General features: G+C 42.7%; 1 protein-coding gene across 1 annotated transcript in view; it reads left to right on the plus strand.

The window, feature by feature from the left end:
• The first annotated feature begins 745 nt into the window (after positions 1-745).
• PASD1 (PAS domain containing repressor 1) overlaps positions 746-15,951 on the plus strand; it is an 82,153-nt gene continuing 66,947 nt past the window's right edge. The window contains exons 1-5 of the mRNA XM_031944578.1: positions 746-944; positions 4,713-4,767; positions 6,203-6,357; positions 8,962-9,053; positions 13,366-13,455. Coding sequence (XP_031800438.1) covers positions 863-944; positions 4,713-4,767; positions 6,203-6,357; positions 8,962-9,053; positions 13,366-13,455 — 474 coding nt within the window. The 5' untranslated portion in view covers positions 746-862. The remainder of the gene's footprint in view (positions 945-4,712; positions 4,768-6,202; positions 6,358-8,961; positions 9,054-13,365; positions 13,456-15,951) is intronic.

The raw sequence follows: 15,951 nt of genomic DNA on the forward strand, positions 1-15,951 counted from the left end.
TGTAAGTGGGGATGATAAAAACTGCCTTCTAGAGTTTTTTTGAAGATTAAATGATATAATTGTGGGGTATTTATAATACTAGCTTTTTATTTTTCAAAATAGTTTCCAAAATTTATCTTTGTGGGGCAGCTAGGTGGCACAGTGGATAGAGCACCAGCCCTGAAGTCAGGAGGACCTGAGTTTAAATCTGGCCTCAGACACTTAATACTTCCTAGCTGTGTGACCCTGGGCAAGTCACTTAATTCCAATTGTCTCAGGGGAAAAAATTTCAGAAAAGAAAACAAAATTTATCTTAGCAAAAACCTTGTGTTCTAAAGTTTTCTTCCTCCCTCCCTCCCTCCCTCCTTTCCTCCTAGTCAGCAAGCAATCCGATATAGATTGAACATGTGCAGTTCTTCTAAACATATTTCCACATTTATGAGATAATATTTGTAAAATGCTTGGCGCACAGCAGCTGCTGAATAAACGTGTGCAGCTACTACGCTGTTATTACTGTTACTATATGCCAAAGTCTTTAACGTTTTAACTGTTTGTATCGTGTGTTGTCCATTCGGTTACTTGGCAAGTTTTTTTTTTTTTTTTGGGGGGGGGTGGATGAGGAAGTTGGACAGTTGGGATCAAATGACTCATCTAGGGTCATACAAGTAGGAAGGGTTAAGTTCCTGAATCCTGATTGGACACTGGGGCCATCTGACTCCCGGGAGGAACTTCCTGCATTGTGCCTCCTAGTGGTGCATTTGCCACATGCCTCATGGAGAACAGTGTCACGAGTGACTTGTGCACCGTGTTTTTTGTAAAACCGCCTGCTTTCTTTTGTTACTAGGATAAAGGCCAGCGGCTACAACCCATATCCCCGACTAACATGGCCCAAAGTGGGGAGCAGGCCGGGCTGGCTGATTTTCTGGAAGCAGGCCCCTCCACATGCCAAGAGAGCAAAGTCCCAGGTAGGCCTTACGGGGATGAAGGCTCTCAGGCTCTGTGTCTGGTTCTCTCTCCCTTCCGAGTTCTCTGTCTCTTTCATGTCTCATTGTCCCTCGTCTCCCATCTATATCTCTTTCATGTCTCTCGGTCTCTTTCTACGTGTCCACCTCTCTCTGTATCTTCCATCTTGTCTCCTCTTTTCATTGCTCCCCCCCCTTAATTAAGCAGAGGCACCGCAGCCCCAAAGGGTAAGGGGTGAGTGCACCTCAAGCACTTACCGCCCAGTTGCAAATAATGAGCCAGGCGGGTTGCAAATGCAAAGGCAGCTTTGAAAAAAAAGCCGGGCCGCACGTCTCCCTGGACAATTCCTTGCCGAGACCTCATGGCGTATGAAGTACAAAGAAACCGGCCGCCCGGGTTAGACAAAGTCACCTCGGAAATCGGCTCTTTATTGTTCAGACGCTCTCGGTGGAGAGCCCCGTGAATGGCCACTGGCGGTCTCCAATTACTGGGGCTGGGAAAGGTCAGGGACATTTTGCAGGCAGAACATTAGTGCTTTGCACCTCTGGGTGCTCATTCTGAGTTCTCGGGCCGCATTAGCCTCTCCCTGTGAATTAAGGCTGCCTTAGTGGGAAAAATAAAAAGAAAGATTAGCTTCTGAAGGCAAGTTTTGTTGTGATGCCGAATGGAAAGCTCCCAAAGAATAATGGGAAATGCATCTTTCGGTGGCCATTTTGAAATTGGGCCGCACTAGGCGGAAGGCAGCATGGAGGCCGGCAGCGTGGCCTTGGGCGGGGGGGGGGGGAAGCCGCTCCGCCGGGACACTGACTCCCAACAGGCTCTGCCCGGGCCGAGACTCGCCACGTGGCGTCCTCCCACCCCCCCCCCCCGCCCCCCCCTCGAAGTCCCAGCCCCCCAGAACAGGGAGCCTTGTGTTCTCACCCAGCTTGCTGAGAAAGGGCAGCCTAATGGTTCCCATCCCCTCAGTGGGCACCGAGCCCACAGCCTCCTTCCGGGAGTGTTTTTTTTACTTCCACAGCTGAGATTTTCCCAATCCAGCAGATGGCTTCCCATCATCCCAAGGGGGGGAGCGCTGTAAACTCAGAGACTTCATTACTGGGGAAGGAGAAGGTCCCCCGCAAGGATAGCCCACAGGGGTAGGGCAAGGGGTGTACATTTCACCCCTCTACGGCTCTCAATCGAGAGGCCGGGGGAGGCAGAGAAGCAGTTGGACGCCCTCCCCCCTTGGCTTGCAGGAGGGCCCTCAGCACTTAATGGCGCCGCAGTAGAGACAAGGTGAGCCGCCCACCCACCCCCCTGCGGTGGGGGCCGCTCCATCTCTCCTCCTTGTTGCAGAAATCATCATCCTGATGGGCTCCGCCATCCTGTGGGGCGGGGGGAGGGGGTGAAGGGGTTAGGAAAACTGGATTCCCATCTCTCCCTGTCCCTCGATTCCTCATTTTGAATGTCTCATAATCTGTAAAAGGGGAGGGGGGGTCGGACCACTTAATTTTGCATATTTGATCCTTTAGTTTGGAGTAATCCCTTTCTTCCTTAGGCACCTAGTCGGGCTTCAGAAGGTTAAGCTCCATACCCCCCCCCCCCAACCTGGGGGTTCTCGAAATTATTTTTTTTCCTGTTTAGTGACAGGTGTTGAGTAGCAACTATTGTGTACACGCAAAGTAGACCCTTCGTCCACTCAGGAAACTGAGTAACAAACCTGCAAAGGTCACTTCCTGTGTTCAAGCAGTTTACGTTCTAGGAAGTCCAAAGGAGAACCGAGTCTCATCCTGCCTCAAGAGGAGGCTTTCTATGCAGGGCTTAGACACATGCATGTGGCTAGGATAAAGGAGAATTTGCTAAGTGTACGAGGAGGGGTAAATCTGGGACCGTCTCCTTTCCGGATTTCTCTCTGCCCATAGGGAATTCTGCAACCTGTCCTGCTATTTATTTTGACTTTTAGGCTTTGATGGATATTAGTGGGATCTAAATAAAAAGGGGTCAGAAGCTAAGTAGAAAAAGAATTTTTGTTTCTTAAGGCTCAAGTTCCTTCAGATACATGGAAAAACATTAAAAGCCTTGACCTCAATTATTTTTTATTTTTATTCATTTATTATTTTATGGAACATATATTCATATATTTATTATTAATGGTTAATTAATTGTTTATCTATTTTTTTCCATTAAAAAGGCTTTTTTCTTTCTTTCTTCTTTCCGTCCTTTCTTCCTTCCTCCCTTTCTTCCTTCCTTCCTTCCTTCCTTCCTTCCTTCCTTCCTTCCTTCCTTCCTTCCTTCCTTCCTTCCTTTCTTCCTTCCTTCCTCCCTCCCTCCCTTCTTTCTTCCCTTCTTCCCTTGTTCATTTCTTTTTGGAAGCAGTCAGAGTTAAGTCACTTGTCCAGGGTCATACAGCTAATAAGTATCTGAGGAGGGATTTGTACTCAGGCCATCTGTGCCACTTATTTTCTCCCTCCCGCTGTCAATACCCCCTCCCTTACTTCCACTGGAAAAAGAAAAACTAAAACCCTAGTAACAAATAGGTTCCCTGAGTCCACCACCTCTGGGCTAGGAAGTGAGTAACTGTTTATTCATCAAACTTCTGGAAGTGTGATTGCTTGCTGCATTGATTAGCATCCTTAAACCTTTCAGAATTGTTTGTCTTCACAATGTTATCATTGCGTAAATTGTTCTTGTGGTTGGGCTCACTTCACTTTGCATCAGTTCCCAGGTTTCTCCCAAACCATCCCTTTCATCATTTCCTACCATCTAACAGTATTCCATTACATTCCTATGTAATACTCCTTCACCCATTCCCCAATTGATGTGTATCCCCCTTAGTTTCCACAGTTTTTTGGTCACCACAGAAAGAACTAATATAAATGTGTCTTTTCATCCTTCTTTGCTTCTATTGGTTTAAGGACTTAATTGTGGTCTTGGTGATAAATAGCTGGGGGCATAGCTGCCACTTGCTTTCCAGAATGACCACACCAATTCCCACCTTCACTAACCATGCACCTGTTTTCTTTCAACTCCTCCGTCATTTTTTTGGACAGTTTTGCCAGTCCCTCAAGTGTGGGGTAGAACCTCTGAGATGTTTTAATTTACATTTCTCTAAATTATTTAAGATTTGAAGGTTTTTCCCTAATAGTTGATGGCTTGGATTTCATTTTTTGATTATCTTTCTCTTTTGACCATTTATTAATTAGTGATGAATGGCTCTTATTCTTAAAAGGTTTAAGCTATTCCTTCTATATCTTGGACCTTTGTCAGAGAGACTTGCTTCCAAGGAACTCTCCGCCTCCCTTCAGGTAAATGGTGCCCTTCTCAGCTCTGTTGTGTTGTTCAACTTCTTTCTTTCGGACAGTCACTCACTTGGAGCAAACTGATCATTTCCCAGCTCCCTTTGCTTACTTCCCTTCTGTTGAAGGTAGTAGGAGTTAAATTTATTGAAGAAAACAGGTTGACAATGAGTTTATTTTTCAAGTTAAGAGAAGTTGTGTGCCTGAACTGAATGGGTTTTTAAAAGCCTTGCAAATACATACATTTGTAATAGATTATTATAGATATTGAGCGAGTCTTTCACAATAAAACACCTGTCATTAGTTGCCCATCCATACACTGCTTTAGTGGTTTAATGGAATTGGATGTCATCATACTCTGAATGGCACTCAGAATTCCTTGGGAAAAAAAAAACTTGGTCTAAGTAAAGGACACAATTAGTCATATCACTTAAGTCACTCTCAAGAAAATAATAACTGAAGGACCCAATAAAAATATGGCTGTTTTTATTTCAGAACCTAGTTGCTCAAAGGAAGTAATGGATGAAAAAGAGAAGGAAAGATTAAAGAGGTACGAAAAGCACAATTCTTTTTTTTTTAAAGAGTTTATTTATTTTTTCTGAATTTAATTTTTTTTAATTTAATAGCCTTTTATTTACATGTTATATGTATGGGTAACTTTGCCAATCCTCTTGTTCCAAATTTTCACCTCTTACCCCCCCACCTCCTCCCCCAGATGGCAGGATGACCAGTAGATGTTAAATATATTAAAATATAAATTAGATACACAATAAGTATCCATGACCAAACCGTTATTTTGCTGTACAAAAAGAATCAGACTCTGAAATATTGTACAATTAGCTTCTGAAGGAAATCAAAAATGCAGGTGGGCATAAATATAGGGATTGGGAATTCAATGTAATGGTTTTTAGTCATCTCCCAGAGTTCTTTCTCTGGGCGTAGCTGGTTCAGTTCATTACTGCTCCATTGGAAATGATTTGGTTGATCTCGTTGCTGAGGATGGCCTGGTCCATCAGAACTGGTCATCATATAGTATTGTTGTTGAAGTATATAATGATCTCCTGGTCCTGCTCATTTCACTCAGCATCAGTTCGTGTAAGTCTCTCCGGGCCTTTCTGAAATTATCCTGTTGGTCATATCTTACAGAACAGTAATATTCCATAATATTCATATACCACAATTTATTCTGCCATTCTCCAACTGATGGGCAGCCATTCAGTTTCCAGTTTCTAGCCACTACAAAGAGGGCTGCCACAAACATTCGTGCACATACAGGTCCCTTTCCCTTCTTTATAATCTCTTTGGGATATAAGCCCAGTAGTAACACTGCTGGATCAAAAGGTATGCACAGTTTGATAACTTTTTGAGCATAGTTCCAAATTACTCTCCAGAATGGTTGGATTCGTTCACAACTCCACCAACAATGCATCAATGTCCCAGTTTTCCCGCAAAAAACACAATTCTAAGATAAGCTTCCTTAGCCTTTTCACTTATGAGCTTGCTGCTTGGGCCTTGAGGCTTGTTAGCCAGTCTAAAGAGCTCAGATACATTAAAATTCACAGATCAACAAATACTGCTTAGATGTATGTTTTTCTGTGCAAGTGTGTGTATTGTGTGTGTGTTTCCAGTTCAGCCTTCTTTCTCAATTTCTGTAATGTTAACTTTGATCCAGCTCCTTTTTTAATCGTTCTAGGGTACAGTGATGGCTAAGTTCAATGTGTGGTGATGTGATCTTTAGGTGGCTGCTAAGACAACATGGTGAAAAAAAATTGGCTTCCGTGAAATTTGGATGTTGGCTGTGGTATGTTAGAGAAGGAATAGATGGGATGGATGACAGTTGCTTAAATGTTGACCTCCCCCCCCACCCCCGCCTCAGAGTGAGTCACCATCTTATATCCGTCCCTTAGGTTCCCCCAGACAGTACCTGGTCTCTGAATCCCTAGCACCACATTTGCTGGCGATGCCTTTGTATTTTCTTTAACCAGGGCATCCAGGAACAAGTCTGAAAAGAAGAGGAGAGATCAGTTCAATGTTCTCATTCGAGAGCTTTGCACCCTGCTCCAGGAGGAGGGCCATCCCGTCAAGATGGATAAGGCTACCATATTACAGAAGACCATTGACTTTTTCCACCAGCATAAAGGTACCTTTTGGGGGGCCTGTTGCCAGTCTTGGGATTTTTCATTTTCGGGAAGAAAATAGATTCCGGGCGATAGAGTTGTGTTAGTCTTTCTCCCAAGAGCATACTCCGTGGGTGGGAAACAGTCAGGCCTGCTAATGGTCTTGTCCGGCTCTTAGCATCCAGTATTCTCAGTCGCGGCAGTTTGTTTGTGACAGGTGCTTAAATGTCATAGTAATCAATGCAAAAGAAGAAAAATAAAGTGGAAATAATTAGAAGCATAACTGGGCAAAATCTCATCTTGCTGCTGCCACAACCTTCCACTTGTATTTATCTAAGAGGTAGTAATGGAATAATTAGGTTAGACTACAAGCGATTTGGGGATTTTAATCCTTTGTTAAAAGGGCAGCATGGGGAACTATTAATTTAGTGGTACATTTAGAGGTAAGCGGAATTGAACACTGAAAAGGTCACAGAATCTTTTTCCAGTGAGACATTTAACAAGTGTTGTTGGGGGGGAATACATTATTCTTTGCTTCTAAAAGACAAGGAAATGCAGTGAATTGGAAAGTTGGGTGAAGGAAAATAGATGGTTCCTACAGAAACTTCTAGTTCTTGGCATTCTATGGCATTCTAAAATTGACAGTGTGTGTGAGGGAGGCTTTTCCTGGGTAAGAAGTCCAAGACCGTGAGAACCTATGACTGGTTCCTGCTTTTCCCATTTATCTAGATAACTTTTATAGGAGAGTAGCCATTGGGCTGCCATTTTGATTGGGTATTTTCTAAGCCGAGGTAAGTGGATACCTAAGGAATATATTGAGCTTCACTAATGGTAATATTGGAGCTATTCTTCAGGGTCCCTGAAGCTGGGAGCAGGATAGCCTGCGCTCTTCCAAGTTCATATGTGGATCAGCACTCATGGGGCAACCAGAGACAAAAGCTCAGCCTTATATTTTACCACCTCCATGTGCCTACCGATAGGATTTTGGGATGGGGAAGTGGTCAGTGTACATTTTGGCCAATACACTTGCACAGTTGGCTTGTGGTTATTTCAGAAAGTGTCCTTTTTAGGCCAGATGCACCCACGTCATACACTGTGGCTTTAAGCGCTTCTTCCTTTGCCGGAATTGAGTAAGCCCAAGTTTGGTGGCAGAGAACCTGGGTCTGGTGCCTGGCTCTGCTCTTTCTATTACTTATGTGACTTTAGGCAACACAGACTTCTTGGGCCTCAATTTCTTTATCTATAAAATATCATTTGGTTGAATGATCTTTGAGATCCCTTTCAGCTTTAAACCTATGATGCCCTTTTTGCCTTGAAGTAGAGTTATAGCCAGGGAGGTGTTTTTAGTATGTCCAGAATGTTTAAGTGCAGTGCTAGTTTGTTTTCTGTTCAGTTTGCTGAGTTTCTGCTACAAGGAAGTTTGTTTGTTTTTAAGCTGCCCTGGGATTTCATTAGGGAAGGACGCTCCCAGTGAGAAAACTCCCTTTACTTGTCCACATTGGCATCTCTCTGCAATTTAATCTTAAAGAGAACTTGGGGCACCACACGGTTAAGTGGCTTGCCCAGGGTCACATGAATACTATATGTCAGAGACAGGGCTTGAACCCAAATTCTGCTGTCTCCAAGGCTGATTCACTTTGCCAAGCTGTCATAAGGAAAACTACCACTGGAAATTTATTTATTGTTTTTTGCATGTAAGATGGTCTTTTTTATTTTATTTTTTACTTTTAAAAGTGTTTTATTTTCAAAATATATGCATAGATAGTTTTCAACCTTCACCCTTTCAAAACCTTGTGTTCCAATTTTTCTCTCCCTTCCTTCTCCTTACTCCCTCCCCTAGATGGCAAGTGATCCAGTGTATGTTAAGCATGTGCAATTCTTCTATATGTATTTCCACATTTATCATATTGCACAAGAAAAATCAGATCAAAAAGGAAAAAAAAAACAAAATGCAAGCAAACAACAACAAAAAGAGTAAATGCACTGTGCTGTGATCCACTCAGTTCCCACAGTCCTCTCTGGGTGTAGATGGCTCTCTCCATCCCAAGACTGTTGGAACTGACCTGAAACACTTACCTGTTGAAAAGAGCAATGTCTATCAGAACTGATCATAAGATGGCCTTTTTTTAAAGGCAGTTACTGTCTATTACTAAGGGATATCTGGCTCCCGGACAGTTAAGAAACCTACATGTTGGCTAAGGCCACGTGCCAGAGGGAAAGGGTCTATAGTGATTTCCTCAGATGCCATACTTATACTTCCAGAGCCGTCATTTGTTTGGGATATGGTCACCTTCCACTGTCTCCTGGAACTATTATAATCAAAATAGGCCCCAGGTGGATAAACTCTTAGTGTGAAATGGCAAAGCTCTGGCTTTGCAGGCACGGCCTTCAAGAACCCAATTTCAAAGAGGCATGAGAGGGAGAACTTTTGTCTTCAACAAGGGTGATAATAGACCGAAATGCTTCCTTTGGTCAACAGGGTTGATTCGAATGCCAAGTAATTAGCCACCAATAAAACTGTAGCATGATTTCAGAGGAGGCTCTGCTCCAAAATGAATTGTAACTTTGGAAAAAAGGGAGATATTCCCAATGGTCATTTCAATCTCTTGCTTCTTTCTCCTTTTAAGAAAAAAAAACCCAGATGCAAGCTGCTAATGCCAGAAGGGCCTGGAAACCACCATTTCTTACCAACAATGAATTCACACAGTTGATGTTTGAGGTAAGAAACCTTCTAAAATGTGTATGCATTATACACGGAAGATACACAATAGACCTCATTACCGGGATAAGAACTGGAAATTTCGGCCAAGTTGCGAGGAGTCTGGTAATTAGCTGGGGGATTCAATCAGTGGACGGAGCCAGCCTCAATCACATAACTTCTCAAATCCTCCTTGAGTTTAAAAGTGGAGTTTTGTGTCAGGCCAGCTGTGTAGAGGAGGGTGTCATACATTATATTCCAGATCTTGGTCAGCCATCGGATCAGAGATACTAGAGCTAGAAGAGACCTCCCGGGCCAGTCAGTCCAGTCCCCTCATTTTACTGATGAGGAAACTGAAGTCTTTGGAGATTGTGTTTTGAGTCAGTGTTCTTTCCACTGTACTTCACTGTCATAAGAATCAGATCTCGGGGCTGTGGGCTAGTGGTTGTAAGTGCTACCCCTTCCTGTCAGAGGTCATTTATTTTCACGGACCCAAATTAAGAAAATATGACTGCAAACTGATGTCTATCACTGCAAGAAGAGTGGATGCGGTTATTAGGTGCATGTGTATTAATCTCATTGTCTACTCTGACCCAAGAAGTAGGCCTTGCCTCCTCCAGTTGTGTGAAATCCAATCCAGTTCGGTCATCATTTATTAAACGCCTTGTATAAGCATGGCACAAAGTGGCTGTTCTACTTGGACTAATTTATAGGCATTTGGGTGACCTGTAAAAGTCCCGATTTGCTGATGGGCCTTGATATTTATGGATCCTGGGCTGTGCTCCGGTCAGCGTGAACTGGCTGGGGAGAGCCAATTGTGAAATTTTCACTGCGAGTATTTGTACCCCAGAAAGCAGCAGATACCCCAGATCAGAGGTTGGTGATTTCTTCTTGTCCTTCCCAGATTTAAGAAAGTCATGGGGAAAATATCAATGCTGATTAAAGCTCAAAGCATGTGTGTCTATCCACCTCCCCCAGCTGGTTGTTAAACACCTCGGGTGTATCCTCCCAGTGACTCCAATGACTCTATTTTGGTGGTGCTTCTGTTTATTATAGAAGTGAAGTGGCACATGGTAATTATAAGGAGGCTGCAACCTCTGGGTCTGTGCCCAATGGGTTGAATCAGTTGGCCACTGAGGTCCCTTCCGAACCTGAGATTCTCTGATTCTGTGAGTGAATCTTTTTTATATCACCACTAAAGAGTTATATTGGGAAAGCGACATCAGAGAGCTAGGTGGTTGGGTGTGGGGTACCTGAGGCTTTAATGGTGCCCATGAGATGGTGAAAGGTCTAGATGAAGGCTCCTCAGCATGGTGGAGAGACCCCCTTCGGGGGATTCCAGGGGAGGCCCCGGTTAGGTAGAAAATGGAAGATCTCAGGCCACCATACCCCCCTCAGCTTCTACCTTTTGTGATCTCTTAGGAAAATGAAATGTTCTCTTCCTCAAAACTGACTCTCGCTGGAAAGATGGCCTCAGGATGGAATCTGGGTCTGGGGTGAAGAGGCGGAGGTCTCATGCCTCAGCAGTGACCCATTTGATTCTGTTCTGAGGGAACTTTGGCCTCATGTCACGTTCTCGATTGCACCATCTGCTTGAGGCAGAGCAGAGCCGGTAATGAGGGACGGCTGTTGTGATTGGGGATGCAAGGAGAGGCTGCCAGCTGCCCAGCTCCTTGATGATCCTTGTTGACTCCATTCCCAAGCAACATAAGCATTGACTCTGGGGGTTTCAATTTTTGCCTACATTGCTGGGAAGGGAAAAAAATGCATAGATAGGGAAGATGGGAATAGCCCAGTAGGAAGGATGCCAGAGGGCTGTGCACAGAGGGAGGGACAGTGACCCTCCCCATGACTGCACATGCTCCCGGAGCAGCTTTATTCATTTGTCTGCATATTCCTCTGGGGCCCCGGACCTGTGATTTCCCCAGTGTAGGGAATCTCTGGTGTGGAAACTCCCTCCGCTGATGCTAATTAGCAACATCTTGCCTTTAAAAGGAAGGAAAGAACCCACATTGATTAAGTGCCTACTATGTGCCTGGCACTGTGCTAACATATTTTAAGGCTTTTGATCCTCAGAACAACCCCACAAGGTAGGGGCTGTTATGCTGTCCGTTTTACAGATAGGGAAACGAAGGCAGAGGTTAAATGACTTGCCAGGAGTCACACAGCTAGCAAGCGCCTGAGTTTGTATTTGAACTGTTGTTTTCCTGAATTTAGGCCCAGTGCTCTCTCCACTATATCAGCCAGCTGCTTTTACCGCTTAGCTGATAGCGTCATGCCTCGGTGCCTGTTGGGGACCTTCCTATTTAAGAGAATCACCTTTGACTAATAGCAGTTGGGAATTTTTGCCCTAAAGATATATATATATATATATATATATATATATATATATATATATATATATATATATATATATATATATATATATATTAACAATTCTAAATAACAATATCCACAGAAATCCTTCCAGCAGTTTTTTTTTTTTAAAGAGGGTTAAGGTAAAAATGAAATTAAACACAAGGGTAAAGTTGTTCAGTTTGGACGGCAGAATTTATGGTGCAAAGTATGTTATTTGGGAATGTTTGGGAGCAGTGACAGGATTTATTACAAATCTCTTGCTTAACATGAAATTTAGCACATGCCGGGAGACAAGGAATGTAACTTAACAAACTTCCTGTACTTTGTAATTACTTGGTAATTAAAATTGTGCCAGTGAGGAAGCTCTAGATTCAAGTCCCGTCTCTCGGCAGTTCTGGTAACCCCTTTCAGCCATAGGCAACTCTCTGACACTTACTCTGAGGTTGAGGAATGGCTACTGCTTTGCCTCCAAGGGATCATCCTCACTGGTAGCTCCTCTCCTGTACCAATGACATCAGAGGTCTAGAATCATCCTAATGATTCATACCTTCAGATGCTTCCTCTGTGCCATTTGAGTCCTGTCCTCTAATAGATTGACTTCAACCTGGGGAGGAGAGGGTTCCCCAAAATAATTTGTTCATATTTCTACCCACCCAGGGAATGGCAAGATTTGATAATTTTTTAGTTTCAGGGCAAACACTCCAGGCTAACGGCCTGGTCTTAATTACCTACCTATTAAGGTAGGTCTTAATAAAATGCAACAAAGATAACATATCATACCCCCTAGGTGCTTAGAATACTTTCTTTCCTGGGGGCTCCTGGCCCCCTTGGTATCCATCACATCACTCCACCTATAGTGCCTCTCTGAAGTTGAACCCCCTCTCCAATCTCTACCTCCCTTGTGGTAAAAGAATTCCAGATTGCTCATCATACCTCTAGTGAGCAGCAGCTTCCCTGGGGATCAGTGCACTTGCTCCAGATTCATAGTGGCAAAGGACTTGGGGTTGCTCAAGTACTAAGTTCCTCACCCTGATCTGCACAATCCACAGAATTATGGTACTTGGAAAGTCCGAGGCCCGGGTTTGCTTTGCCACCCTTGGCTCTAATTTCTGTTGCTTCTTGGTTCCATCCCCAGCTCTAGTCCTTTGGTTTCGTGACATATCCATTTGTCTTCTCACTTCAGCACTCTGTCATCACACCCGCCTCTCTACAGCATTGCCCGCGTCTCTCCTGCCAAAGCGTGGAGATGCCCATTACTTATCACATTCCTGCCACTGCCATTGCCACTGACTCCCAGAGCTACAGTGCTCACCCTTCAGGAGAGAGCTAGAGTTTTTAATGGAATAGCCAGTCACTCTGCCACTGGGCTAATCGCCTTTAATTCTAGCTCTTTGGTTTTAGTCAGGCCTAAAGCTTTTACCTGGCTTACACATGAAAATGGGCTTGCATGTGTCCATGAAGGCCTTCTGACTAGGCCTTGATGGCTCCCCAACCTACTTTATACATGGTTAGAACTTGGGGAAAAAAACCCAATGGTTTGTATCCCTTTTCGTTTACTTTCCAATCAATCAATCAACAAGCATTTATTATGCACCTATATTACACATACTGTTTTAGGCGCTAGGGATATAAGTTCAAAGAATGAAATGAGTTTTATGTAGTCTCCAGTCATCTTCCCAACTCCTATTATCTTCCTTTTCTACCCTTTCCAACCTCTCCTTGCTACCACCTAGAACTGGGCCTTACATTATCCTGAGTCTCACAGAGGTCTTATGAAGGTACTAGAAACCCTGGGAGGAGAGTGGCCAAGCTGGCAATCGTTATGAGTGGCCACAGAACCGGTTTCATGTTCTTGTTTCTTTGCTACAAAGAAATAAAACTGAACGTGATATTGTTGTAGTCACATTGGTTCTCTTTGAGAATGAAGGACAAACAACAACAACATTTTGGTGGTACTGTTTTCTCTCTTTAATAGGCATTGGATGAATTTCTGATTGTCCTGACCACCGAGGGAATAATTATTTATATATCTGATAATATCTCTCCTCTGCTGGGCCATTTACCGGTAAGTTATAAAACCCATCTGACACTTTCTCAGCCTTTTGTTTTGAGTTCTTCATTTTTCTGTTTCTTTTTTTTATTTGAAAAAAACAAAGTAAGAAAAAAGGAAAATAAAAAAAAGAAATGCAAAGCAAAATAAAGCAAAACAAAAAAGAACATTGTCATGTGCTCTGCAGAATATCAGAGAGGATTCAAAATCTGTAACAACAAATTACCAAATTGAGAAAGTGTATATATATATTAGTAGAAGAAATTATATTCATGAATGGTCATGAATGACCATTTTTTTTCTTTACTTCCTTGTAAATTGTTCTTTGGTTCTCTGCTGCTTACCTTATTTATTCTTTCTTTTCCCCTTCCATTACCCCCACTCCCAAGCAAGCTACATTTAAGAAAAGATATGTTTATGTATACATATGTAGATATATACATACATATACACACATATCTTTTCTATCCTTGCTGTCTCTTTAATTAAATTCTACTCCATAATGTACCTTGCTATTACTTTACTTCCCCCCACACAAGGATCCCTCCTTTGTCTTTTTCCCTAACCTTTTGCTTCCCCATCTGTCCATCTTTCCCCCTTATTTCTTTATAGATTCTGGAAGGTGCTATTTTTTCTATTTCTATTCTATTTCTGCTTTCCCCTCATGTTCTATCACTCCAGGACAGTTTTCTTCGATTAATTCCTGCATTATTGTGCCAAGGTAGTTTTTTTGGTCAGAACGTTCTGGCAGTCCAATTATTGTTATATTTTGTCTTCTTGATCTGTTCTCCAGATCTGTCGTTTTTCTTATGTTTCACATTCTGTTCTATTTTCTCATTCTTCATAATCTGTTTTGTTATTTCTTGGTCTCTCATAGCTTCACTGACTTCCCCTGGCCCAGTTCTAATTTTCAAAGCATAATTATTTTCATCTTTGAGACTCTGTACCTCTTTTTCTATAACTTTTTTTCATAAGCTTCTAGTTTTGGGGATAGTTTTCATTTTTTCTTTAGTTTTTCCTCAATGTCTCTGATTTGATTTTTTAATTCTTTTTTGAGTTCTTGTATAAATTTTCTCTGGGCAGAAAGCCATTTCACATTACTCTTTGGGATGGAAGCTTTTTTTAAATTACTTTTTTTTTATTAAAGTGTTCTCCTCTGAAGATGAATCCTGGCCTTTCCATTACATAATATTATATAAATTATAAATTTATAATATTATATAAATAATATATTACAGAATATGTTTCAATAGTTGGGTTTTTTCTTCTTTGCCAGTTCATTTTTAAAAATAAGAGGTATTAGTGTAAACACCTCTAATCATGGGGTGGGGGATGGTGCCTCAAGGTTTCCATCAGCTCTCCACTCTGTCCAGGAATCCCAAACCAAGGAACTCTTCATTTTTAGCCAGATAAAGTAGATGATGGAGAAGAGAAGGTGTTTAACATAGTTGTATAGTGGGCCCCTGTTCTGATGAGCGATCTCCGTTTTGGATGGGTTTGTTTAAGCAATCTCTATAACTGAGCTGGAGCTGGGAAGTAATGAGGCTGGGCAGGCTCATCAGTAGTATTTGATGGCAGTTTCTGAAGAGCATCCCATAAAATGTATCATATAACAGCAGCATTGTGGGACCGGTGGATCATCCCAAGGGAACTCTTTTGACAGGGATAAAATGTTCACTTAGATAAAACCTGCTTGTTAAAACAACTACAGCAACAAAGCATCAGTCACGTCACTTTAGAGCAGGGATTCTTGGTCCAGGGGCTGTGAATTTTTAAAAATATTTTGATGTCTATCGTAATGTAATTGATTTCCTCTGTAGCCCTATATATTTATTTCATGTATTTAAAAACTCAATCCTGGAGGAGGGGAGGGAATCCTAGCCTTCCCCTGACTGCCAAAGAGATCCGTGACCCGAAGAAAGGTTCAGAATCCCTGCTTTTGGGACACACCTCCCATGGGAAGAGACAATTACTTAAATAATAAAAGACCCAATTTGTTTATTGCCGGGTCATCTCAGCCATTTCCAGGTGCAATTAGCTACTTGTCTTTTTCTATTGAAGGGCAAATTATGTTCTCATTTAGAAACTTAGAGAAGCAATTACATGGCTGAGCACGAATACTGGCGCATGGGCAACAACAGCTGGAAGGGGTAGGCATTCTCTTCAACAAGTGTCTGCAAAGGGCACATGATCATTATTCTTTTAGTTGCCAGCCCTGGCAGCGTCTGGTTGGCTGGAAGAGCTTCCAGCATGGTGCCTTTGTAGACGCTGCCGGCCTCTCTGCACTCTAGCAGTTTGGCCACCAGCACCTTTAGCCATAGCAACCCAGGAAAGGGAGAGCAGACACATTCTCATAAAACCTGTAAAATATAAACGAACCACATTCATGTATAGAAAAACACATTCTTCCTGCAACCCAGCTAATTGGGATGGTGCTTTTAGCCCTAACTGGCTCGAGTCCTCTCGCTGCCTATTCCCTACTCTTGCTTCGGGTTTCTTCCTGACACTTGG

Source organism: Sarcophilus harrisii, chromosome X, assembly GCF_902635505.1.
Source record: "Sarcophilus harrisii chromosome X, mSarHar1.11, whole genome shotgun sequence".
NCBI lineage: Eukaryota > Metazoa > Chordata > Mammalia > Dasyuromorphia > Dasyuridae > Sarcophilus > Sarcophilus harrisii.